Raw genomic sequence first — 26,383 nt, forward strand, 5'->3', positions numbered from 1 at the left:
GACTTTTTTTATAGTTCCAGACGCTATCTCTCTCCTTATTTATTGTTCCATCTCTCCATCTATCCGTCCATCCGTGAAACCAAGCAACCAACCATCTATTTACCGTCCTCCCCCAGGTGCCGGTGCTGGGCCTGGCGGGAAGGGACGCGGAGAGCCACCTGACACAGCTTGCCTCCACCTGCCCGCACACCTTGGTAAGTACTCACGCGTCCTCACCTCTCCTCGTCTCACCCAAGTCCCCTCACCTGTCTTGCATAACTAGACCCTCCACCATACAGGTATTCCTCCCTCCTACCTGTAGTTTTACCTGGTGAGTAGCTGCACTTTTCTTCTACGTGGGTGATTTCTCCCTCCATCGTTTTTTCCTTCTTTCTCTTCACTTCTAGTATGCGATTTCACACTTGGTAGATTTTCCTCCCAGTTTGAAAGAGAGAATAAAAAATGATAACCTTTTTAGTTTTTTAGTATATATTTCTTTTTATTCCAGGACAAGTTTTGGGCCTGCCTCAACGACACTATGGCCGGTGAGTTATGATAATACTACTAATAATGATAATGCTAATAATAATAACAACGATAATAATAATAATAATAGAAGAGCAGTAGCATCTAATCACAGTAACCATCCTTTCCTTCACAATACAATCACACACAAAAAAGTTCCAACACTCCAAAACTTACCTTTCTGAACATGAAAAAAAAACTCAACATACATTACACGCCTTTAACCTTCGCTCTCCCTCCCCAAACCCCCACGCCAAATGTTCTCTGCCTCATGTAATAACAAAATCATCGCGTCTCTTCCCTTCAGAGGTGACAGAGGGCGTAGGCTGGTGGGGGCGCCCGTGCTGCAGGCTGGCCCTCGCCCCGGGTTGCCAAGCGGCCTGTCTCAGCGCCGGGAACATCCCCGAGCTGGGCCCCGCCTGCAGAGCCTCTCACGAGATCGAGTTCTTCCGCTGCATCCAAAGAACCGAGGTGAGAAATGGTCGTGAGGAGGTTGAGAGGTGGTGAGTGACGGTGCTGGAAGAAGAACCGTAGAATAGAGGAGACTAGCCAACTTTAATCACAAGCGCCATGTTGTTACTAAAGAGCCGTGCGTAAATCGAATTGAGGCAGATGTAACAGTGTTTCTTTGTATTCTCGGTATCGTCAGGATCTCGCAGAAGTACCAAGGGCATACACACACATAAAAAAATAAAACATTGTATCAGCATCAACTTGAATTTCGTGCAACTCTATTAGTAACAAGGTGCCTGTGATCAAGTTGTCCAAAGTCCTTTCCTATGGCTTGTTGGAAGAAGGAAGGATGGTTGGTTATATATTATAGTGATGGTGGGTGTTAAGGATAAGAGTGGGTGAAGGTTGTTGTGAGGCTGAGGGTGTTGGGGAGACGAGGCTGGGGAGAGTTGGGAGGTAAACAGATGCCAGTAGAGAAATAAGGAAGTGCATGGGGAGAATTAATAGAGGGACGATGGCTGTGGGGGACGATAGGCAGCGGAGGATGCAGAGAGGGGGAAGGAGGGTGATCATGAGAGAGAGAGAGAGAGAGAGAGAGAGAGAGAGAGAGAGAGAGAGAGAGAGAGAGAGACCCTCCTCCCCCCTGCCAACCACCCTCCGCCTCCCCGCTGCAGGAGGGCGCCGGCTGCTGTGCCCGCACGCAATCGTACCGCTGCCGGGCGTCCTGCGAGGCTGTGTTCACCGCCCGCACGCCCTCGCGCCGCCTCAGGCACCAGCTGGCCAAGGACTGCCGCGCACACGCCCACGTGACGCGCTGCGCCCACGCCCTCACCAAAACCACCCCAGCACACCGCCCGGAGAGGAGTGAGTATTCTGTGTGTGTGTGTGTGTTTATATATATATATATATATATATATATATATATATATATATATATATATATATATATATATATATATATATATATATATATATATATATGTAACGCCTACCTCCCTCCCCTCCAGACCTGCACTGCTGTGACGCCTCGGACGTGGCCTCGTGCCGCGCCGCCTGCCGCCACGTGCTGACGTCCTCGGCGCCGCAGCAGGACATCCTGGAGCAGCTGGAGGCGGCGTGCGGCACCGTGGACCTCACCGTCAGTGTACAGTGGTCATCCCGCATTCCCTCACGTGCCCACACATACATAATGCAATGAACTGTTGTTCTTAGGTGCGGCGCACGAGCATTATATATTTTTTTTCTCTTCCACAGAACGGAGTGTGGAAGTGCCTCTTTCAGGAGAGTGAGGCCGCCGCCGCCGCCGCCTCCAGCCCGGAGGCCAGGCAGGTAAGGCCAGGTGCTCACAGTGGTGGTTGCAGGCACTGACGTCATTGTCGTTGAGAACTATGTCTGTTGCCCGTGTTTCGCAAATAAATTGACTGCGAATTCATTGAGTTGTGGTTGCGATGACAGCATGTTTGTCGTTTAGATTGCCTTGGCACATTATTCTTTTTAATGTGTTTGGACTGTGCATGGCGCCAACACCAGCCAAGCACTGATCTCATCTTTCACCACCACAGGTGTCGCGCCTTGGCCAGCTGGGGCTGGACGCAGCCAAGCTCGGGTGCTGCCAGCGGGCGGCGTCGCAGGAGTGCGGCGTTCTGTGCCGACGTGCCTTTTCCACGGAGTGGGGCCGCCCCTGGGAGACCTTACAGACCGCCTGCCTCTCGCAGCCTCGGGAAGCCTCTCTCCTGGCGTGCCTCTCTGAGTCCGAGGTGCCTTGTCAGCAGGGCTGCTCGGGCCTTGCCTTCTGCACCAATTTCAACCACAGACCCACGCAGCTCTTCCGCTCGTGCACCCCGCGAGCCGACGACGCCGCTCGCAAAGACCTGCAGCTGTGGCAGGAGAGTCAGCGGCTGAGTCTGCCGGGGCTGGCGGCCACCGTGCCTCTCCTGAGTGTTACCGAGTGCCAACCTGAGCTGTGGCGCGCCGTGGCGTGCGCCCTCCATTTGCGGCCGTGTCACGTCTCCTCCCTCACCAACGCCATCTGCTGGCACGACTGCGTCAAGCTGCTCTCCAGGTGAGTACCGTGTGTTCGATATTAAACCAAAGGTGTGTCGTTGCGGGGCACAGAGCAAGCGTCTGTCTCTCCAACGAGGCACGGCGGCGGGCACTGATGTGTTGTGTGGCGGCAGGTGTGTGGTGGAGCCCGATGGACGGGCCGATGGGAGCATGACTGCTGGGACGGTGTGCGGCGCCCTCAGTCCGCCGCCAGGCAGCCCGTGTGTCTCGCTGACGCCCTTCCTCACCCAGTCGGAGGTGCCCAACGAGGTGCCGTGGCGGGTACCGACCTCCCCGTGCCGCCCCTTCCCCTGCCCGCCCCTCCACGTGTGCACCGTGAACAGCGAGTGTCGCCCTGGGGAGCCGTGCCGCCCCTACCGCTGCACCGCCGCCTGCACCATGGGCGAGGTGTCCAGCGTGGCCGTGCCCGTCGGGGCCTACATCAGCATCCACTCCAGGCAAGTCAGCGCCAGGGGCATTATCGTTTTGCTACCTATCTCTCTCTGTGTATGTGTGTGTGTGTGTGTGTGTGTTCGAGCGCGAACGAGCGTATAACAACCATGGAAGAGTGACGCCAAGTCTGCTACTCTTGCATTCATCAAGAACACAGTTTCATGGGGTACATATTATTTTCCTCAGCACCTGAAATATAGCGTTCCACAGCCAAGAGACAATAATGTGCTGACCAGCTTCCTTTCCCGCATCCCAGGTCTGGCGGGTCTGGCTGCGGGCAGGTGTGTACGTGTGGGCGTGGCGGCGCGCTGGAGGACTGCCGCTACGTGCCCTGCGTCGATCCGGCCCCCTGCTGGCGCGGCACCTCCAAAATAGGTGAGTGTTTGCCTCCGCGCCGCGCCTCCGGGCTTGTTTGGGGTCCGGGGAGCGCGCGGGGCGTCTTGATGTCCTGCGTGGTATTCAGGGCAGCGCCGAGGGTCGTCCGATCTCGAAAATGGTCGTCGCGCGATTTATGTTGTTGCACCTCGGGGACGCGCCGCTTTAGGCCGCGGACAAAGCTGCCGGATAATTGGCGACGCGGGAGTCATCTTAATTCGCACGTGTTCTTTTCTGGCCTGGGTTCGAAGCTTTTGCATTCTGGTGCTTGGGGCTTCCTTAACCTCCTGTAGGTTTTATTGACTTTCTATCGTTGTTTTTATCTTTTATTTAATTTTAACAGGTTTCATATAGCTATTAGTGCATTTTTTATAACGTTTTTAAATTATAAGTGGTTTTATACAGTTTTATTGGGGTTGTTTTTCCGGTTTTATTGTTTTAGAGAATAACAGATCCGTATTAAACTCGGCGCCATATGACCCAGCAGTTGCGGCGCCAAGATGAACGCTCCAATAATCAATCGGTCTGGTGTTTGGGGGATGATCACTGCCACCTCGTAGTAGATGTAGTGGTAGTAGTAGAAGTGGTAATAGTTTTTTTCTTCTTTTTTTAGCCCCTGAGGTGCCTCGATTACGTAAAAAAATCGATATCTAGGGTATAATGCACAGACCTCTCTTTTTGGACACTCCTTTGACCTCTATTCAGGAGCAGTAAGTAGCGGGCCTTTTTATATATATATTTTTTTACGCCCTTGAACTGTCTCCTTAGCTGTAAAAAAAAAAAAAAGACCACCTAATGGGGATAAAAGGGTCTGTGTAGTTTGTAATTCCTTGTCACTATACATCCCTCTTCCTTCCTCTGAGCCCCGTTAAGCCTCGCCCTTCCTTCCCCGGCGCCGCAGAGCACGACACGGAGGTGGTGTTGGGCTGCCGCCAGTGTGTGTGCCACGCCGGGGAGCTCACCTGTCTGCCGCTGCCCTCCTGCCGCGCCCGCACCGCCCTCCACGCCCTGCCGCCCCTCACAGGTAACACACACACACACACACACACACACACACACACACACACGCAGGGTTGACAAAGGCTGGAAGTGGCATATTATGAGATTGAGTCATACGTTACCTGTTATAACACCTGTTTGTTTCTCCTCCTCCCTCTCCCTCTCTCTCTCTACCCCTCTGTCTTTCCACATTCCTACTCCTCTTCCACTTTCTTCTTTTTCGTCTCCTTCTCCTTCTTCTCCTCCTTTTCATTTTCGTCTACCTACTACTTTGCTATTCCTCATCATCTAATATTTTCATTCTTTTTCCCTCTCTTTCTTTCTTTGTTTCTTTGTTTCTTTCTTTCCTTTGTTCTTTCTTTTTGATACTTACGCACTCTTTCCTTATTCGTTACCTTATTCTTCTTCTTCCTCCTCCTCCTCCTCCTCCTCCTCCTTCTCCTCCTCTCCTCCTCCTCCTCCTCCTCCTCCTCCCCATCACCACAGGTCTGGGTTCCGGGGCGATGTCGCGAGGGTTGCCGACAGGACGAGGCTCCGAGGCCCCGGATGAGCTGCCCTGCGGGTGTCCTGACCACTGGGTGCCCGTGTGTGCCAACAACGGCAGGTCCTTCCCCTCGGAGTGCCTCGCCAGGTGAGTTGAAGCATGGCCCAACTTTTGAATGCAAGACTTAACCTGTATCTGCAATCTTTCATCCCATTTCTCTGGCAACCTTTGATCAGCCTTTCTTCGCCTGTATTTCCTCTGTTCTTATGTTTTTTATAATAGCGGGCAACTTGAAATAATAGTAAAAGGGGGTGTTAGAATGTTATATAGACTGATAAGGAAAAATAAATAATATATATAGTTAAAATTAATAAGGTGAATGCGACTGAAAAGAGAATGATTGGAGGAACACGACAAAACTTCACAGGAGAGCATAATAAAGAAGGATGGAGTGTGATAATGCGGAATGTAATATGCTGATAAACTAATGGAGGGTCCTCAGTAATGAAGTATGAAGTTACAATAATAGAAGGAAAAGGCATCTCCCCGGGACCTGATGTTCTTGGCTTCCTGTAGGTTTCATTGACTTGCTATCGTTGTTTTTATCTTGTATTTTATTTGTAACAGGTTTTATATAGTTCTATTAGTATTTGTTTTATAACGTTTAAAATTTTTAAGTGGTTTTATATAGTTTCATTGGTGTTTTTTTTTATCTTTTTATCTTTATTTTTTTATTTTTTATTTTTACCCGGCGCCATATGACCCAGATGTTGCGGCGCCAAGACACGACGAACCAATAATCCTCATCCTACAATAATATAAAAGAAAGCAGATTAGGAGAGAAGAACTGTTGGGAAGCAGCGAAGTCAGTAAGAAGGACGCACTTGCGCAGTTATGGAAGAAAAAAGCACTAAAGCGAGAGAGTTAGCTTAGCAAATTAAAAGTGGAGAACAAGAGAGCGGTAGTGAAGTTAGCATGGGGGACGTAGATGCAGAGTTGGAAGAAAGTTAGGAGGGAATTGGAGATTAGAATGTGATTAGGGGAGATTAGGAGAGAGATTAGCGAGTGAAGAGATTAGTACGAGTGAAGGACAGTGGCAGTAGCGCAGTATGAAAGACGTATAATAGTTACAGAGTTGACAGAAAAAGTACTATAGCGTAAGAGTTAAGCAGATAAGGAGTGGAGAACAGGGTAGAAGTGATGCAGTCGGTACGAAAGACACAGCAACAGGATTAGAGAAGAGAGCGCAGTGAGCATGAAGGACATAGTTACAGAGTTGACAGAAAAAGTACTATAGCGTAAGAGTTAAGCAGATAAGGAGTGGAGAACAGGGTAGAAGTGATGCAGTCGGTACGAAAGACACAGCAACAGGATTAGAAAAGAGAGCACAGTGAGTATGACGGACGTAGTTGCATAGTTAGAGGAAAAAGTACTATAGCGTAAGAGTTAAATAGATAAGGAGTGGAGAACAAGGTAGAGCTGATGCCGTCAGTACGAAAGACCCAGCAACAATATTAGAAAAGAAAGCGCTGTGAGTATGAGGGACGCAGATACACAATTAAAATAAAAAAGCACTAAAATATGAGTTAAACAGCTTAGGAGTGGAGAACAGGCTGGAGGCGGCGCAGTTGGGAGCGTTGGGTGGAGTAGAGTGGCGTGGGAGTATCGGGTGACGACATTATGTAAGGAGGCAGATTGGGGTGTGCTGACACTGCCCAAACAGGTACAGGACACGAGTAACATGAGTGCTTCTTATATTGACAAGACAGAAAATAAAAAGAGGAGAGAGTCTGATGAGCAAGCAAGTGTTTTGGTTTTGAAGATTCATAATGGCTGAAAATATGTTACGTTTAATTAGTAGGCATTTTTGTTTTAGTTAGTTTGAGTGTTTTGGTTTTGTAGATTCATAATGGCTGAAAATATGATACGTTTAATTAGTAGGCATATTTATTTTATTTAGTTTGTTTGTTTTATTCACTGGAGAGGAGAGGAAGTTTAGTGTGTGTTGAGGATATGAAGCATGATCTAGTTTTTCGTTTCTTATTTAGCTTTTTAATTTGTTTTGTTTTTCCTTTTAAATCATGGAAGGTACACAGCATCAGGACACCTCTCCTCCCGGAATTGACCTCTCTTTTGGTCACTCTGTAACGTAACGGAAGGGTACAGAGCATGGCCGTGACACGAACAGAACACGAATGGGACTTTTTTTTCTTTAATAGCGATATGGAGAGGAAGTAGAGTATGTAATAATAAAGATATGAAGGAGAGACGTTTTCCTCCCTGAGACGTGGACGGGAGGGTACAGAACATGGCCGTGACACGAACAGAACACGAATTGGAGATTTTTTCCTTTAATAGCGACAGTGAGAGGAAGTAGAGTATGTAACAATAAATATATGAAGAAGAGACGTTTTTCCTCCCTGAGACGTGGACGGGAGGGTACAGAACATGGCCGTGACACGAACAGAACACGAATTGGGCTTTTTTTCCTTTAATAGCGATAGGGAGAGGAAGTAGACTAGTAGAGTATGTAATAAATATATGAAGAAGAGACGTTTTTCCTCCCTGAGACGTGGACGGGAGGGTACAGAGCAGCGTTGCCAAAGTATCGTACTCATCGCATTTAATTTTCGTAGTTGCTGACCGATAACTATAACAACAAAGAACGAAAACCATCAATATTCAACAGTTTTAGCACTAACTTTGATTTTCTCACGTTACTTGTGTAGGTACGAGAGTTTGAAGTATAAAAATGACAGATACGATATGTGGTTAATACGATAATTTGGCAACGCTGGTACAGAGCATGGCCGTGACGCGAGCAGCATTAGTCTAGCTTCACGAAGACAAGCAAGTGGCGACGTCAGGACCTGTGTGTTGCGCTTGTTGTTCTTGTTCTGCCACACACGGAAGCTCGACTCGCAACGTAGGTCCTCACTCGTTTCACTGTTCCATACGAGTGACTGAGGGACTTTGTGGTTGATATTCGCAGACTCTTCCACCTCTCACATTAATTATAAATGCCAGAAAGGAAATTAATCGGGTTCTCAAGAGTTTTTTTTTCGTGTTTATAGTACAGAGGCTTTGTCGAACTACATCAGCTGGATCACAGAACTACCCATGGATATGCCCGTAACTCCTTCGAAAGCCCTGTTATATGTGTGTGCTTAAGAATATGGATCTATGACTCCTTTGATTTCGAATGTTTATTTATCTTCATCCTCTCCTTTTTCTCTTTCGTTCCATCTTTCACATTTATTTTGCTTGCTCCATTTCCCTTTCCGTCTGTTCTCACCATTCTTATCTTTTATTCTTTCATTTCGCTCTTATCTCCCACATCTCTCTTCCTGCTCCATATTCCTTTCCGTCCGTTCTCATCGTTCTTATCTCTTATTCTTTCCTTTCGCTCTTATCTCTCACATTTCTCTTGCTTGCTCCATTTCCCTTTCCCTCCGTTTTCAGTTTTCGTATCCGTTCAATCTCTTGCACCTCTTCTCTATTCTCTCATTTTTTCCCTTTCTACTTTTTTTCCGTTTCCATACTTTCAACCCTTGCCCTGTTCCTTTTCCTGCTCCCTTCATTCCTATTCCCTTCCCACATCTTCCTCGCTCCTCTTTCCCACTCCCCATTCCTCTTCATTCGTTTTCAATGGTTACTTTTCTTCAACTCTTAATCATCCATTCTTCTGCTATCAGTTCTACTTCTGTTTTCATTCCTTACGTTTTCTTTTTCTTGTCATTTCTTATCTTGATCCCACTGAAAGCAAGACATTTTTTTTTTAACTCAAAATCGACTATAATTGACGGTATTTGTTATTACTGCCTGCATTATTATTTAAGGCCTGTGATTCATGGCTCCCTTCTGTTAAAATGAGGCTGCTATTTCTACACTGGCTAAGTAAAGAGCCTTCGTCGGTATTTCCTCTTGCCTACGACTTCAACGCTTTCAAGAGGAGAGTATCAAGACACCTCTCCACCCGAAACTGACCTCTCTTCTCGCCTCTCGTTCTTATTTCTTTTGTTGGGCCAGCGTCTAGTGGGCCTTTTTGTTACTGTTTTTGTTTTATGCCCTTGAGCTGCCTCCCTTGCCGTAAAAAAAGAACCTGACTTAACCTAACTACAGTCTTCCAAATATGTCGAGGCCGGACTGGCGTAGGCTCCCGCGGGTCCTTTCCTCCCTTCTCCTCTACCACACAGTCCCAACACCTATCTCTTCCTCTCATATGTAAGCTATAGGTAACATATGAGAGGAAAAAAATAGGTGTTGGGACTGTGGCAGAGCAGAGGGGAGAAATGGACCCACGGGAGCCAACGCCAAAACAGACTCGACAATTTGGTTTCATTATAATCCCGGATGAAAGAGAGTGAGTTCAGTCTTAATTCCGACTCATGCAATGCAGCTTAAGATCTCTGACTTATGGGTTCCTCCTGTCAAAACGATGGAGCTTGTTAATATTCCGGCGAGATCAAGGGATGAAAGAGAGTGAGTTCAGTCTTAATTCCGACTGAGGCAATGTAGCTTACGATCCCTGACTTATGGATTCCTCCTGTCAAAACGATGGAGCTTATTAATATTCCGGCGACATCAAGGGACCCAAAACACGACCCGCTGACACGCTGACTAAAGTGGGCGCAAAATTGAGCTCCAACAAACTTTACCTATTCCGTCAGCCATTTCACATTCTCTCTCTCTCTCTCTCTCTCTCTCTCTCTCTCTCTCTCTCTCTCTCTCTCTCGTAGCTCCTTTTCCTCCTTCCTTTTCCTAATTGAACGTCTATATAACATTTTTTCTTTTTTTTTCTTTTTCTTTTTTTTATTTTCTTTCTTCTTTCTTTCTCTTTTTCTTCTTTCTTTCTCATAATTCCTCCTCCTCCACCGCATATCTCCTCCTTCTCCTCTCCTTCCCCCTCCTCCTCCTCCTCCTCCTCCACCTCCAACTCATAACTCCTCCTCCTCCTCACCTCATATCTTCTCCTCCTCCTCCTCCTCCTCCTCCTCCTCCTCCACCTCTTCCAACTCATAACTCCTCCTCCTCCACCTCAACTCTTCTCCTCCTCCTCCTCCTCATATCTTCTCCACCTACTCCTCCACCTCATATCTTCTTCTCCTCCTCCCCCTCCTCCTCCTCCTCCTCCTCCTTCTGACTGAAATAAATTGTCGTGAGTGCTAAATTTCTCCCCCCCCCCCTCCCCCCTGACCTTGTGTACCTGCCAGACACCTGTGATTGGGCCGGCAGGTGCGCGGAGGGCCTCGGCGTAATCAGTCAATATTCGCGTCCCTTTGAGGCGTCGACAAACACGGACGCCTCCTCATTACTCGCCATTCGTCTGATTCGTTTTCGGAGTCCCTTCTGTCAACAAGTGCAGCGGGCGGCGGCCTTCGCGTTGATTTGCCGTGCTCGTTTTGAAGGATTTTTAAATTTTTTTTTGCCGTATTGATTCGTTTTTTTCTCAGTGATTTGTTTTTGTTTTTTTTGGAGGTGGGGGATGGTTTTGGAGGTTTTATCAGTAGTAATAATTTGGCTCTTTTTTTTCTTTTTACAACTTTATGGCGTTAATTTTTCGTATATTTTTGCTTATTCGTTCGCTTATTCACAGTGACTGGCTTTTCTTTTTTTGAGGTGGTGAAGGGAGGTGTTATCAGCGGTAATAGTTTGCCTTTTTTCACAGCATTCTGACGTTGAGTTTTAGGTATATTTATAGGTTTATTTATTTATTCATTTATCTATTTATCTTTATTCATTTCCTCTAAATATGTATTCGCTTGTTTTTTTTAGTTTTTTTTTTACGTTTTGATCCGTTTTTTCCTTGGTGATTTGATTTTTTTTTTTTTGGGGGGGGGTTACTGGGGGATGTTATCAGCAGTAATATATATATTTTTTTTACAATATTTTGACTAATTTTTTTTGCGTATTAGTTCGATAATTCTCAGTGACTTCCTTTCTTTTTGAGGGGTAGGGTGTTATCAGTAATGGTTTACCTTTTTTTTCACAACATTTTGACGTTAAGTTTTAGGTATATTTATAGGTTTATTTATTTTTCATATATCTATTTATCTTTATTCTTTTCCTCTAAAAAATGTATTCGCTTGTTTTTTTCTTATATATAAGTAAAGGCACCACTTTAACATCATTATTCTCAATTTAATTTCACTCCCTAATTTTTCTTCCTCTTTTCAAATTTATGTTCGCTTCCTTTATTTATACTTCCGCATTTCAAGCCTTTCTCCTCGGAACGACATTGTTAATAATATTTTCATAAGTTATCCACTACTACTACTACTACTACTACTACCGCCAGTACTACTACTACAACTACTACTACTACTACTACTACTGATGATGATGAATATACTACTACTACTACTACTACTACTACTACTAGTGATAATAATGATAGTAATAGTGAAAAAACAAAAACAAAAAATGATAAGTAACAAAAATGTATATAACAGATGTAACATAATCATTCCTTTTTCCTTTTTTCTCCCCTTGTGCAGGTGTGCGGGCGTGGGAGCGGGGGAGTGGGTGGCGGGGGAGTGCGGCACGCGGGACGGCTGCGGGGGCGTGCGCTGCGGCGAGGGACAGGTGTGCGTGGCAGTCCCCAACACCTGCCTCACGCTGCCCGCCACGCCCTGCCCCCAGCACACCTGTGGTACGTGTGTGTGTGTGTGTGTGTGTGTGTGTGTGTGTGTGTGTGTGTGTGTGTGTGTGTTGGTTGTATTAGTCATAGCAACAGTGTTTTATATAATGGCGATAGCAACAGGTAATAGTAGTAGTAGTAGTAGTAGTAATAGTAACAGTAGTATTGGAAAAAAATATAACAGCAGACGCAGCAACAACAACAACAACAACAACAACAACAGGATTAACATCAGCTTTAACCGCGCCATATATTGTTGTTGTTGTTGTTGCCGAGATAGATGTTGATGCAGATAACATAGATGAGAGAGAGAGAGAGAGAGAGAGAGAGAGAGAGAGAGAGAGAGAGAGAGAGAGCGAACAGACCATCCAACACTCATACCATTAATAAAAACAGCTTCTGCCATAACCAATGTGACAATATATCATTTTCGTCAGCGGGATGTAGACAGATAAGCGGGCTATACATATGCAACAGGACGGTACTCGCTTTCGTTATCATTTCCAAACATAGAAATCAGATATCGTGAGCGACTATCATGATAAAAAATGAGCATAACATATATACCTGTCAATTCCCACCTCCCGCCATTCCTCTCTCACCTCCCTTCCTCCGACACTCACTTCATTCCCTCTCTCTTCCTCACACACTTGCTTCCTCTCTCTCTCTTCCTCATTTTCTTCACTTTAATGTTACTGTCACTCCATATCCTGCTTTTAAATCTCTCTCTCTCTCTCTCTCTCTCTCTCTCTCTCTCTCTCTCCTTTCTTTCCTCGTGTCCTCTTCTTTCACTTCCACTTTCCTCTTCTCCCTGTAACCTCTTTCTCTTAACTCATCATTCTCCTTCCCACCTCTTCCCCTCTTTATCATGCGTCTTTCCTCTCCTGTATTCTCATTATTTTCCCTCGCCGCTATCATCTATTCACTTTCTTCTATCCCGTGAACTCAGTCCCTCCCCCTTTTTCTTTTTCTTCTCCAATATTCCCTTCGTTATCTTTCCTCCTCTTCCCTCTCGCCTCTCTTCGCATCCATTCCAATTACTTTTTACTCTGTCCACTCTCTCTCGCCTCTTCTTCCTCTTCTTATATCCTTCTATACTCCCTTTCTCTCCATCTTCCCTTCCTTCCTTTTCTTTCTCCTTTATTTTCCTTGTTTCCTCTCTTCGTATCCATTTTTTACTCTTTCCACTCTCTCGTCTCTTCTTCCTCTTCTTATATCCTTCTATACTCCCTCTCTCCATCTTCCCTTCCTTCCTTTCCTTTCTCCTTTATTTTCCTTGTTTCCTCTCTTCGTATCCATTTTTTACTCTTTCCACTCTCTCGTCTCTTCTTCCTCTTCTTATATCCTTCTATACTCCCTCTCCCTCCATCTTCCTTTCCTTCCTCTCCTTTCTCCTTTATTTTCCTTGTTTCCTCTCTTCGCAACTAATCCATTTACTTTCTTTTCTTTATCCGCTCTATCCCCTCTTCTTCCCCCACCTTCCTCTCCTCTTTTCCTTTTGTTTTTCCTTACTAAATTCCGTTCTTTTCCTTTGATTCCTGCAGTGCCAAAGGAAGGTGTCTGCCCGCCCGAAGCCTCTGTGCCAGCCTGCGACACCCATGGACGCCAGTTCGACTCCCTGTGTGACCTTGTGAGAGCCGGGGCAGCACTGCGTCACGTGGGCACCTGCAGCGTGAGTACCTACACCTGGCCACGTACATACATACATACATACATACATACATACACACATACATACACACAAACATGGAAACAGACAGATAGACAGATACACATACATACATACATACAGACACACAGACAGACGAACGGACGGGCATACATACACTTTCATACATACATACATACATACATACATACATAACCATTCTAAAAAACATACATATACTATAATTTTTCATCTGCACACACACACACACACACACACACACACACACACACACACACACACACACACACAAATCTGCATGCGATCGTACATACATACATATTTAGCTATCTGCCCAATAATCATCTACTTATCAAACTACACACACACACACACACACACACACACACACACACACCTGCATGTTATTATTTGACGTGTACTATGTGATATTTGCGTGCGTGGCGTGTGTGTGTGTGTGTGTGTGTGTGTGTGTAAGAATGCATATGTGCTTTATAACTGAGGGAACACGTGCAGGAAGATAGTTTTTGAGAGAGAGAGAGAGAGAGAGAGAGAGAGAGAGAGAGAGAGCAAATCGTCGAAATCATAACTCTCTCTCTCTCTCTCTCTCTCTCTCTCTCTCTCTCTGTAAATATTCCTACAACCACAGAGGAAACATAATATCCCTCCTTTTATCTTCCTCTTCCTCCTCCTCCTCCTCCTCCTCCTCCTCCTCCTCCTCCTCTTCCTCTTCCTCCTCCTCTTCCTGTCTTTTGTCACCCTCCATCTCTTTCTTCCCTACCGCTAAGGAGAGAGAGAGAGAGAGAGAGAGAGAGAGAGAGAGAGAGAGAGAGAGAGAGAGAGAGAGAGAGAGAGAGAGAGAGAGAGACGAATAGAAAACGGAGGAAAATCAACGAAAAATGGAGATGAGGGAGGGAGATTATGGAGGAGGGAGACCTCAACCTCAAAGACCTTTCTCCCTCTCTATCTCTTTTTCTCTCCCTCTCCCTTCTCCCTCCCCCTCACTTTTTCTCTCCCTCTCTCTCCCTCTCTCTCTTGTATGGCTTCGTCGAGGTGATTATCTCCAAACATGCTTAAATCTGTCCGAGAGAGAGAGAGAGAGAGAGAGAGAGAGAGAGAGAGAGAGAGAGAGAGAGAGAGAGAGAGAGAGAGAGAGAGAATTGTTTATTTACAGAGCTGACAGGAGGTATCTTAAGTGTGGAGGGATACTGATGTCTACCTCCTCCTCCTCCTCGCTTGTTATGGTGTTGTTAGGGGTGACTCAGCTTAATATCAACTCAGCAAGCCAAATCGAGTCAGCAGGTCGCGGGGCTGAGGTCAGATAGGGGTTAGAAGGGGGAGGGGTGAAGAGGGGAACGGGGGAGAGGAGAAGAAGAGGAAAATGTGAGGAAGGGTGTTGGGGAAGATTGAGGATGTGGGTGATGGGTGGGATTCTTAGAGATGGGTGAGGGAGGAAGGAGGAAATAAAGAGAAAAAAATAGGAAAAGAAGGGAAAATGGGAGGAAAGGTGTAAAGTGTAAGAGAAAAATAAAGGTGCATGAATAAGGATGGAGTAAAAAAAGAAAAAAGAGGAGGAAAAGAAGGGAAAATAAGTGGAAACGTGTAAAGTGTAGGGGAAAAATAGGAGTGCATGAATAAGGTGGAGGAAAGAAAGGAAAAAAGGAGGAAAAGAAGGGAAAATAAGTGGAAACGTGTAAAGTGTAGGAGAAAAATAGGAGTGCATGAATAAGGTGGAGGAAAGAAAGGAAAAAAGGAGGAAAAGAAGGGAAAATAGGAGGAAAGGTATAGAGTGTAGGAGAAAAATTAGGGTGCATGAAGAAGGATGGAGGAAAGGAAGGGAAAAAGAAGAGGAAAAGAAGGGAAAATAGGAGGAAAGATATAGAGTGTAGGAGAAAAATTAGGGTGCATGAATAAGGATGGAGGAAAGGAAGGGTAAAAGAAGAGGAAAAGAAGGGAAAATAGGAGGAAAGATATCGAGTGTAGGAGAAAAATTAGGGTACATGAATAAGGTCGAGTAAAGAAAGGAAAAAAGAGGAGGAGAAGAAAGGAAAAGAGGAGGTAAGGTGTAAGGTGTAGGGGAAAAAATAGGGGTGCATGAATAAAGATGGAGGAAAGGAAGGGAAAAAGAGGAGGAAAAGAAGGGAAAATAGGAGGAAATATGTAAAGTGTAGGGGAAAAATAGGAGGGAATGGATAGGGTAGGAAAAGAATGTGATGCTTAAAGAAGGTAAGGAAAAGAGGAAAGAAGAAGGAAAAAGGGAGAGGTAAAGATGATTAAAGTAGAAAAGAAGAGGATGTGGGTGATGATTCAATGGGTCGCTAACTAACTTAACCCCCACTAACTCAACCCCCACTAACTCAACCCCCACTAACTTAACCCCCACTAACTTAACCCCCACTAACTTAAACCCCAGTAACTCAATCCCCACTAACTTAACCCCCACTAATTTAATCCCCACTAACTTAACCCCCACTAACTTAACCCCCAGTAACTCAATCCCCACTAACTTAACCCCCCCTAAACCCTCACTAACTTAACCCCCACTAACTTAAACCCCAGTAACTCAATCCCCACTAACTTAACCCCCACTAATTTAATCCCCACTAACTTAACCCCACTAACTTAAACCCCAGTAACTCAATCCCCACAAACTTAACCCCCACTAATTTAATCCCCACTAACTTAACCCCCACTAACTTAACCCCCAGTAACTCAACCCCCACTAACTTAACCCCCCCTAAACCCTCACTAACTTAACCCCCACTAACTTAACCCCCACTAACTTAACCCCAACCCTCACTATCTTAACCCCCACTAACTTAACCCCCACTAACTTAACCCCCACTAAACCCTCACTAACTTAACCCCCACTAACTCAACCCCCACTAACTTAACCCCCACTAACTTAACCCCCACTAAACCCTCACTAACTTATCCCCCACTAACTCAACCCCCACTAACTTAACCCCCTAAACCCTCACTAACTTAACCCCACTAACTTAACCCCACTAACTCAACCCCCACTAACTCAACCCCACTAACTTAACCCCACTAACTTAACCCCCACTAACTTAAACCCCAGTAACTCAATCCCACTAACTTAACCCCCACTAACTTAACCCCAGTAACTCAACCCCCACTAACTTAACCCCCTAAACCCTCACTAACTTAACCCCAGTAACTCAAACCCCACTAACTTAGCCCCCCTAAACCCTCACTAACTTAACCCCACTAACTTAACCCCACTAACTCAACCCCACTAACTCAACCCCCACTAACTTAACTTGCATTAACTTAACCCCCACTAACTTAAACCCCAGTAACTCAACCCCACTAACTAACCCCCACTAACTTAACCCCAGTAACTTAACCCCACTAACTTAACCCCCAAACCCCCACTAACTTAACACCCACTAACTTAACACCACTAACTTAACCCCACTAACTTAACCCTCACTAACTTAACCCCACTAACTTAACCCCACTAACTTAACCCCCACTAACTTATCCCCCACTAACTTAACCCTCACTAACTTAACCCCACTAACTTAACCCCACTAACTTAACCCCACTAACTTAACCCCCACTAACTTAACCCCCACTAACTTAACCCCCACTAACTTAACTCCCACTAACTTAACTCCCACTATCTTAACCCCCGCTAACTTAACCCCCACTAACTTAACCCCCACTTACTTAACTCCCACTAACTTAACCCCCACTAACTTAGCCCTCACTAACTCATCCCTCACTACCTTAACCCCACTAACTTAACCCCCACTAACTTAGCCCTCACTAACTCATCCCTCACTAACTTAACCCTCACTAACTTAACCCCACTAACTTAACCCCCACTAACTTAACCCCACTAACTTAAACCCCAGTAACTCAAACCCCACTAACTTAACCCCCACTAAATTAAACCCCACTAACTAAACCCACACTAACTTAACCCCCACTAGCTTAACCCCCACTAACTTAAACCTCACTAACTTAACCCCCACTAACTTAACCCCCACTGAGTTAACCCCACAAACTTAAACCCAACTAACTCAACCCCCACTATCTTAACCCCCACTAACTTAACCCCCACTAACTTAACCCCCACTAACTTAACCCCCACTAACTTAACCCCCACTAACTTAACCCCAACTAACTTAACCCCCACTAACTTAACCCCAACTAACTCAACCCCCACTAACTTAACCCCCACTAACTTAACCCCAACTAACTCAACCCTCACTAACTTAACCCCAATAACTTAACAATATCACAAGGAATGGAATGTGTTGAGGAAGAAGAAAGATGGTGGGGGAAAGACTTGAGGGGAAGAAGAAGTGAGGGGGAGGAGAGAAGGAAGGAGGAGGAGGAGGAGGAGGAGGAGGAGGAGATTGTTATTCCTTCAAAAGTAGGTCACAGAAGTGTACACAATGACACACACACACACACACACACACACACACACGAGCGACGTTTATCCTATTTCCACAATTCTTACTTGGCTTCAGAAGTTAGAGTTTAGCGCTTGTTTATTTTGCTAATTGAATAAAAAGTTGCCACAATCTCCACCATCACCATTTATTTTACTACTACTACTACTACTACTACTACTACTACTCCTACCACTACTACTACTACTACTACTACTACTACTATTGATGGTGAAGACTCCAAAGCTCCCTTGTGATAATGATAACAAATAATGACGCTTGCGATAATGAGAATAATGAGGGCAGTAATGATGTTGTTAATTGGCAAAAAAAGAAAGAAAAAAACATCATAAGCAAGAGATTGAGGTTGTGGTAAAAACATGGGTACATACTGATGGTGGTGGTGGTTATGGTGGTGGTTATGGTGGTGGTTATGGTGATCATCTAGTAGTAGGAGTGGTAGTAGTAGTAATAGTGGTAGGGGTGGTAGTAGCATTAACTGTATCTATAGTAGTGGTAGTGGTGTCAATGTGGAGTTGTGGAAAAAGTTGCTGCAAGGGTGGATGTGGTGGATGTGGTGGTGGTGGTATGTACTTAATTGTGGTGTAAATTTTAGTGTCTGTGATGCAATGTTGGCTTCGTGACCGTTTATGGTGATGGTGATTATGATGATGAGGATGGTGGTGGCAACAGTACCTCTTCTCATTCTGGTGGTGGTGGTGGTGGTGATAACAGAACGAATGTGGTTTAGGTGGCGATGGCTGTGGTGGGTTGTTACTTGTTATTGGCGGTGATGACGGTGTTAAAGTTGGGCTGTGGTTGTGGTGGCAGAAGTGATGATGAAAGTAATGACATCAGTTAATTAATAGCTTTGGTGGTGATTGGTGGTGGTGATAATAGTGGTGGTGGAAGCAGCAGTGATTGTGGTAGTTGTTGTGGTAGCGACGATTGTAGTGGTGAAGGTAGCGGTAGGATGGTAATAGTTGTGGTAGTGGTGATAATGGTTGTGGTGAAGGTTGGTAGTGGTGGTGTAGCGGTGGTGGTGGTTGTGGAAGTGGTAGCGGTGGAGTAGTAGTGTTAATGGTGTTCTTTTTGGTGGTGGTGGTGGTGGTGGTGGTCAGTTGGGCAGCGGTGATAGGGTAGTAGGACTTTTTTTTCATTAGTTTCTTTTTTTTTTTTTTTTGACTGACTTTCCTTTGTAAAAAAAAAAAAAATGTGATAGGTGGTGATGGTGGTGATGGTATAGCAGTGAAAAGTGATGCCAATGGTAGTGGTGGTGGTGGTGAAGGTGGTGGTGGTAGTGGTAACGGTGGTGTTGTTAGAGGTGGTGGTGGTGACGGTGTAGCGGTGGTGAAGGTGGTGGTGGTATTGGTAATGGTGGTGGTGGTGGTGGTGGTGTAGCGGTGGTGAAGGTGGTGGTGGTAGTGGTACGGGTGGTGGTGTTAGCGGTGGTGGTGATGCCAGTGGTAGTGGTGGTGGTGGTGAAGGTGGTGGTGGTAGTGGTAACGGTGGTGTTGTTAGAGGTGGTGGTGGTGGTGGTGTAGCGGTGGTGAAGGTGGTGGTGGTATTGGTAATGGTGGTGGTGTTAGCGGTGGTGGTGGTGTAGCGGTGGTGAAGGTGGTGGTGGTATTGGTAATGGTGGTGGTGTTAGCGGTGGTGGTGGTGGTGGTGTAGCGGTGGTGAAGGTGGTGCTGGTATTGGTAATGGTGGTGGTGTTAGCGGTGGTGGTGGTGGTGGTGCGGGAGAGAGGTTCAGCGGCCCGTGTCTCTCTGCGCGTTAGATTTCACAACACAAATAATCCTTTGCTTGCAGGCCAGTGATGGATACTTTTGAACGTGCGTGCGTGCGTATGTGTATGTGTGTGTCGTAACTGTATATATGCATGACTGCGTGTTTGACTGCGTGTTTGTTTGCCTCGGTGTGTGTACGTCGGGTGTAAACATTTAATTTGTGAAGAATTTTAGAGATGAAAAAGAGCGTACACGAGAATCACTGTACACACGTGCCTATCTATCTGCATACATACGCACATACATGCTTACATAGGGCCTACATTTTTTTTTTTCACAGCAGAGGAGTCAGTTCAAGGGCATAAAAAAAGGTAACAAATGTGAAAAAAAAGCCCGCTACTCACTGCTCCTATAAAGAGTTAGAAGAGTGGCCGAAATACATACATACATACATACGTGAATACATAAATACACACACACACACACACACACACACACACACACACACACACACACACACACACACTCACTTACATATTTACCTCGTGACACACACAAACAGGTGCACAAACAAACAAACACAAAAATGCAATATAAAAAGAATAAAGAGACATACATATGCAGTATACACACACACACACACACACACACACACACACACACACACGTTCCCCTTTCCAACCCCCACTCCCCCTCCCCCCCCTCCCCCTTCCCCCTCACTCCCCCCCCCCACTTCCCCCCCCCATACACACACAGCAGACCACCCACCCACCTCAGCCTCTCACCAAACCAAATGCTCAAAACACTGCTCAGTATTCTCCATTTTCAGACTCGCTGCTCGTCGTCGGGAGAAGTGTGTGGGCGCGACGGGCGAACGTGGCCATCAGAGTGCCACGCCCACGCCAACAGAGTGCCAGTGGACTACGAAGGGCCGTGCCGGGGCGTGGGGGTGCCCGGGAGGGATGGGTGTCCGGGGGTGGTGTGTCCCGATGCCGCCAAGACCATCGGCAGCAGCGACACGACGGAGGACGCTGGGTGAGTAGAGAGAGAGAGAGAGAGAGAGAGAGAGAGAGAGAGAGAGAGAGAGAGAGAGAGAGAGAGAGAGAGAGAGAGAGAGAGAGAGAGAGAGAGAAAGGGGAGGAGGGGGGAGGGGGGTTGCGTGTGTGTGTGTGTGTATATGTAACTAAAGTTTTGTTAGCGTTGGGTTCATCTGTGTGTGTCAGTGTGTGTGTGTGTGTGTGTGTGTGTGTGTGTGTGTGTTCAAGCTCACGTGTACGCTGTATGATCTCGCATAACAAGAACACAAGATAAACAAATAACATTCCGCGCACACACACACACACACACACACACACAACTACACCCTCCCCCGCCTCACACTTCACCTCCTTTCCCCCCCTACCCACACACAACTTCATCCCCCCCCACCCTACACACACACTTCACCCTCCCCTCCCGTCCCATCCCACAGCTGTCTGGCGGGCGTGCGGGAGGCGTCCTGGTGCTGCGGGCGCGTGTGTGGCGGGGCGCTGCGGCTGGCGTGGTCCTCGCGTGCTGTGGAGGTCGCCGGCGTGGCCCTCCCTCACCCACGCCCCCTCACCGTGGCCGCCCTTCTCCACGCCCTCGCCGAGAACGTGGGCGTGTCGGAGTGTGAGGTACGCGGCCACCTCACCCTTGATGGTCACCTGTTGGTCCTCGTCACCCCCACGGCTGCACACACGCCCTCCCCGCCGCCCTTAGTGTCCGAGGCGTGTGTGGTGGAGGCGGAGAGGCTAGTAGGCGTGGTGCGAGCTCGGTCACCACGCCTCATGTCCACTCTCCCGGCTTCGGCTCTCACGCTGGCTGTTCCTGCTCACACCAGCGCCGCGGCAGGAAGGGTAGCGCCCCCCCACTCCTCCCTCTCTCTCACTCTCCTCTTCGTCATCCTCCTCTCCATGGTGATCCGAGGGGTGCGAGGGGAGGTCTAGCGGAGGGAAAGAGGGGAAGAGAGAGAAAAGAGAGAGAAGAGAGAGAGGGAGAGCAGTGAGAGAGACGGGTATAGGCTTTGAAGTTAGGGAGAGGAGGAGGGGGAGGAGGAAGAGGCGAAGCAAAATTAATAGAGCCAGTATTGCACCCCTCTCTTTCCCTCCCCTTTGCCTCCCCTTCCCCTCCCTTCCCCACCTCCTCCCCACACGCCTCCCTGTATATTGCGAGTGGAACAGACAGAAAAAAAAGGCAAAGTTCCTATATTAGTGTGTGTGTGTGTGTGTGTGTGTGTGGACACGTACATGGTGCTACAGTAAGGCTGTTATGTAGGTAAGGGACCTCAAGCCGTCCTTTTGAGGGTAGCCAACTATACTTGCCACCGTCAACCCACCCCTCTCCACACACTCGATATTTTGTCTTCCTTCCCCCATCTTTCTTTTTCCTTCCTACCTTCATATCTTCCCCTCCACTCCTCGCGTTGTCTAGCCTTTCTATACTCTTTGTTTCCTTCCTTCCTTCCTTCCTTCCTTTACGTCTTCCTCTCCATCCATCTCCACACTTCCCATTCTCTGTCTACCCACTTCCCATATTCCCTTTTCCTCCCCATAAGTCTTTCTCATCACTATTCTTCTCACCCCATTATTTATCCACCTCCTCCCCTCACGTATCTTTTTCCTTCCTTTCTTTACTCCTTCCTCGATACAACCAACTCCTCAACCCACGAGTCCACCCCACGTCACCCCCATCCCACCCCATTCCTCGCCTCACCCCACTCTTTCCCTTCCTCACAGCTTTTCTAGTTTAATATCTTCAACTTTTCAACCTCTTCTTCCTCCTCTTCAGCTTCCGGTAAGAACGATGGAAGTGTCGGATAAAGGGCGGGGAAAGGGGGGTTAAGGGAGGCTTCAGGGGTGTCGAGCCTTAGAGAGAGAGAGAGAGAGAGAGAGAGAGAGAGAGAGAGAGAGAGAGAGAGAGAGAGAGAGAGAGAGAGAGGTTTACCGTGGTAGAGCTCTATAGGTACATTAGCTTTATTTTACCAAGTGAATGACAATCGAGAAACTGTGTAATTTATAAATGTTATATATTCATAATTACTTTTAGCCAGACACACACACACGAGTAATCACGGACTCAAGGGCCAGTCTAGTGCGGGTTTGCGAATCATTTGAAAAGGAAAGAAAAGAAGGAATAAAAAAGAAGAAAAAAAAAAAACCGAGTCGACATTCCCGCGAACCTACTTAAAATGATCTACTTTTACCTCGAACCCTTTTGTAAGTGTACATGTATAGACGATTATATATATACTACAAAATAAACCATTATGTCCTGTTGCTACCTCACGTTTTCTTGACACTGCACACTTAAAACCAAGGCGTCTATAAGTAAACAAACACACCGGAATCCCTTTCTAAACCCATTCAACCCGAGAAGAGTGTATATCAAAACCTATTAATACCTTGTTTTCTTCACACATTTATAACACTTTAATTTTCCTCACTATGTTGATGCTTCATAATAAATCAGTTGTTTTTCTTTTTTTTTTTCATTTTTCATCCTTGTTTAGCATAGGAGGGAATAACTTATAACCTGCTGACACATTGTTCTTCATAAACCTAACACTAATTTTCACCCGTATGCATATTCTCCATAATAAATCCGTTGTTCTGTTCTTGTCTCTTTTTTTATGTCACTCTTGTTAAGCTCAGTAGACTATATTATAAACCTGTTGATATGTTGTTTTCCCATACACTCAACATTCTAATTCTCATCCATATGTAGATTCTTCATAATAAATCCGTTCCTTCGTTTATGTTTCTTTTTTTGCCACTCTTGTTAAGCTCAGTAGACTATATTATAAACCTCTTGATATGTTGTTTTCCCATACGCTCAACATTCTAATTCTCATCCATATGTAGATTCTTCATAATAAATCCGTTCCTCCGTTTATGTTTCTTTTTTTGTCACTTGTTAAACCCAGTAGACTATATTATAAACCTCTTGATATGTTGTTTTCCCATACACTCAACATTCTAATTCTCATCCATATGTAGATTCTTCATAATAAATCTGTTCCTCCGTTTATGATTCTTTTTTTGTCACTCTTGTTGCTCAACAATCTAATTCTCATCCATATGTAGATTCTTCATAATAAACCCGTTCCTCCGTTTATGTTTCTTTTTTTGTCACTCTTGTTAAACCCAGTAGACTATATTATAAACCTCTTGATATGTTGTTTTCTCATACACTCAACAATCTTAAGTCTCATCCATATGTAGATTCTCCATAATAAACCCGTTCTCTTTCCGTCCTTGTTTCCTTTTATCTCCCATCCTTCCGTGCGTGTACAGAGCAGTGCAATAAAACCATATCTCCTCGTCACCGCCCTACACGTCCTCCTCCACTGCGGCTCCCCGGCCAGTGTTATCGCGCGGACGAGGTCGCTAAAGCAGCCTGACCAATGGCGTGGCTCAAGAGGTGGTGCCCAGGGAGCTGATTGGCTGATAACGGGCCGTGGAGAATGTGGAATGCAGACGCGGGACGGTAATAAGGGAGGGAAGCAGCAGGTTTTGAGGGTGGTTGCTGAGAGAGAAAAAAAACAAACAAAAAAAACAGGGTATTTGGCGGGTCAGAAAAAGGGAAAGGGGCCAGACATCTTTATTATAAGAAATTGGTATATTGTTCATTAATTTGTTGTCATTTATTATTTTCTTTGTGGCCATCACACATTTTTTGGTGCTGAAAATGGAAGAAGAGGAAGTGGAGGAAGAAGGGGACGAGGAGGGAGGGAGGGAGAAGATGGCGTTCGCTTCTCCCCTTCTCTCCCTTCGTTTTTATGGCGTCCGCTCGCTCAGCCTTGGTCGCGGGATTTATGGGCATCGTGGTGGGGCGGGCACGTTCCTCGAAGCCACAGGGGACGGGAAAAAGCGCCGTGACAAAAAGGTAATCAAAATGTATGCGTCGTATCTCACCGTGAAGACAGACTGAAGCTGAGCGAGGCAGGACCCAAGGCTCTTTTCATCTCGTGAGCTCAAACAGAACTTATATTATTTAAATCTAACACACTAATAACTCATATAAAGTAAAAGAGCAAATATGTAGCCCTCTTTAAATTCATATAGTTCAATTTAGTATACGTTAATTGAAACATAACTTCCTTTATTTGACACCGTATGTTCCTATAACTCAAATGAAACAGTAAAGATAATTATATTTACTTTTGAAACTCATATATAAGTGTGCAATGTATGTAGTACACGAAAGCAGGTAAATGTCTATAGCCGTACAACTATTTTTTTTCTTTTTACGATACAGAATGCAGCTCAAGGGCAAAGAAAAAATGTATATACGAAAAAGTCCGCTGTGAATTGATACACTTAATTAATCAAATGAAAGCAAGAAAAATCATGTACACCAGTAACTTTTATGCATAACTGTAACATAATACGGGGAACTAACGATGTGGGAACTTGAGTATGAGAGTACAACAATGTTCCCGAAGGTACGAAGAAGCAATGAAGACAGACGGCAAGGCGAAGAGAATTAGCTGGTGGTGGTGGTGGTGATGAGGACACGTGCGCGGAACGTCTTCACAAAACCCAAAATTCCACGCGATTTCCGTAAGTACAAACATCCATATTTACCTTCAAAGTACTTCAGACATCAGAGTACCTATATAACACTAAAATACCTCGCGGGCACAAGCAAGGGACGTGTATTTTGAGATGGAAACATGAGAGCCCTAGAAATTCACTGGCGCATGTCAACAAACGGAGGGAGAGAGAGGAGAGAGAGAGAGAGAGGGAGAGGGAGGGAGTGGAAGGCTAGGGACGCATTCTTCTGCTATTTTCCTCCCACTTTAGCTTTTATATGGAACGTTGCCGAGGTCTTTTCGCTCCTTTCACAGCCCGACAGACCGTGAAAGATAAACAGATGGTCATTTAGCGATCAGCAGACACGTGGGAAGAGGGACAGTGACGAAGACTCTGTGAGGGTAGTGTTGTGAGAAAGTGTGATATTGTTCTTTTGTGTTGCTGTAGAGAAGGACGACGAAGGAGGAGGAGGAGGAGGAGGAGGAGGGATGGCAAGGGTATATGTTGAGATAGCTCTGTACGACATTGTGAAACGGGTGAAATTATATATATTTACCTAGTTTAAGGGATCATGAGAGAGAGAGAGAGAGAGAGAGAGAGAGAGAGAGAGAGAGAGAGAGAGAGAGAGAGAGAGAGAGAGAGAGAGAGAGAGTTTCATATGCATAATCTACAGTGCTTTAAAAAAAATATATATAATGCATCTTTACTAATATTACCAATTGCTTTCTAATAATTTTATTTTCAACTTGGCTTTTTCTCTTAAAATAATTCAACATTATTCCAATTACTTGTGGTTGAAAAAAAAAATCCTTGAATTTCTTTAGAGAGAAAACAACCTTCAGAATCCAGTCTAATAGGAATGTGGTTGGAATCTGACGAAAAAAATGAGAGAGAGAGAGAGAGAGAGAGAGAGAGAGAGAGAGAGAGAGAGAGTCGGGTTCAGCGTCTTAGCAACCGGCGCAGGAAGGAACCCGCTTTACATGCTCAATTACCGACTCCCGGGACCCCTGAGATTCCCTGAGCCACAAACGAGATTCGAAGCGTCTCA

General features: G+C 45.8%; 1 protein-coding gene and 2 long non-coding RNA genes across 4 annotated transcripts in view; 2 read left to right on the forward strand and 1 right to left on the reverse strand.

The window, feature by feature from the left end:
- The window catches only part of LOC127008950 (reversion-inducing cysteine-rich protein with Kazal motifs-like), a 53,465-nt gene extending 30,385 nt beyond the window's left edge, over positions 1–23,080 (forward strand). Inside the window, exons 3-17 of one of the 2 annotated variants that reach the window (XM_050881472.1) lie at positions 117–194; positions 488–524; positions 812–975; positions 1,632–1,821; positions 1,965–2,101; positions 2,212–2,286; positions 2,520–3,019; positions 3,135–3,458; positions 3,710–3,828; positions 4,730–4,852; positions 5,314–5,458; positions 11,809–11,963; positions 13,496–13,623; positions 20,610–20,815; positions 21,252–23,080. In XM_050881472.1, coding sequence (XP_050737429.1) covers positions 117–194; positions 488–524; positions 812–975; positions 1,632–1,821; positions 1,965–2,101; positions 2,212–2,286; positions 2,520–3,019; positions 3,135–3,458; positions 3,710–3,828; positions 4,730–4,852; positions 5,314–5,458; positions 11,809–11,963; positions 13,496–13,623; positions 20,610–20,815; positions 21,252–21,747 — 2,877 coding nt within the window. In that variant the 3' untranslated portion in view covers positions 21,748–23,080. The remainder of the gene's footprint in view (positions 1–116; positions 195–487; positions 525–811; positions 976–1,631; positions 1,822–1,964; positions 2,102–2,211; positions 2,287–2,519; positions 3,020–3,134; positions 3,459–3,709; positions 3,829–4,729; positions 4,853–5,313; positions 5,459–11,808; positions 11,964–13,495; positions 13,624–20,609; positions 20,816–21,251) is intronic. The other variant, XM_050881473.1, reaches the window with a different exon arrangement.
- Positions 23,081–23,262: 182 nt separating this feature from the next.
- LOC127008951 (uncharacterized) lies at positions 23,263–24,311 on the reverse strand. The gene is made up of 2 exons (XR_007761479.1): positions 23,900–24,311; positions 23,263–23,812 (listed from the first exon to the last, which is right to left on the reverse strand). It is a non-coding gene; the product is annotated as an uncharacterized LOC127008951 (long non-coding RNA).
- Positions 24,312–25,280: 969 nt separating this feature from the next.
- Positions 25,281–26,383, forward strand: part of LOC127008955 (uncharacterized) — an 80,449-nt gene continuing 79,346 nt past the window's right edge. Inside the window, exon 1 of the long non-coding RNA XR_007761483.1 lies at positions 25,281–25,362. This is a non-coding gene — a long non-coding RNA (uncharacterized LOC127008955). The remainder of the gene's footprint in view (positions 25,363–26,383) is intronic.

This window comes from Eriocheir sinensis, chromosome 39 (genome assembly GCF_024679095.1).
Source record: "Eriocheir sinensis breed Jianghai 21 chromosome 39, ASM2467909v1, whole genome shotgun sequence".
Lineage (NCBI taxonomy): Eukaryota > Metazoa > Arthropoda > Malacostraca > Decapoda > Varunidae > Eriocheir > Eriocheir sinensis.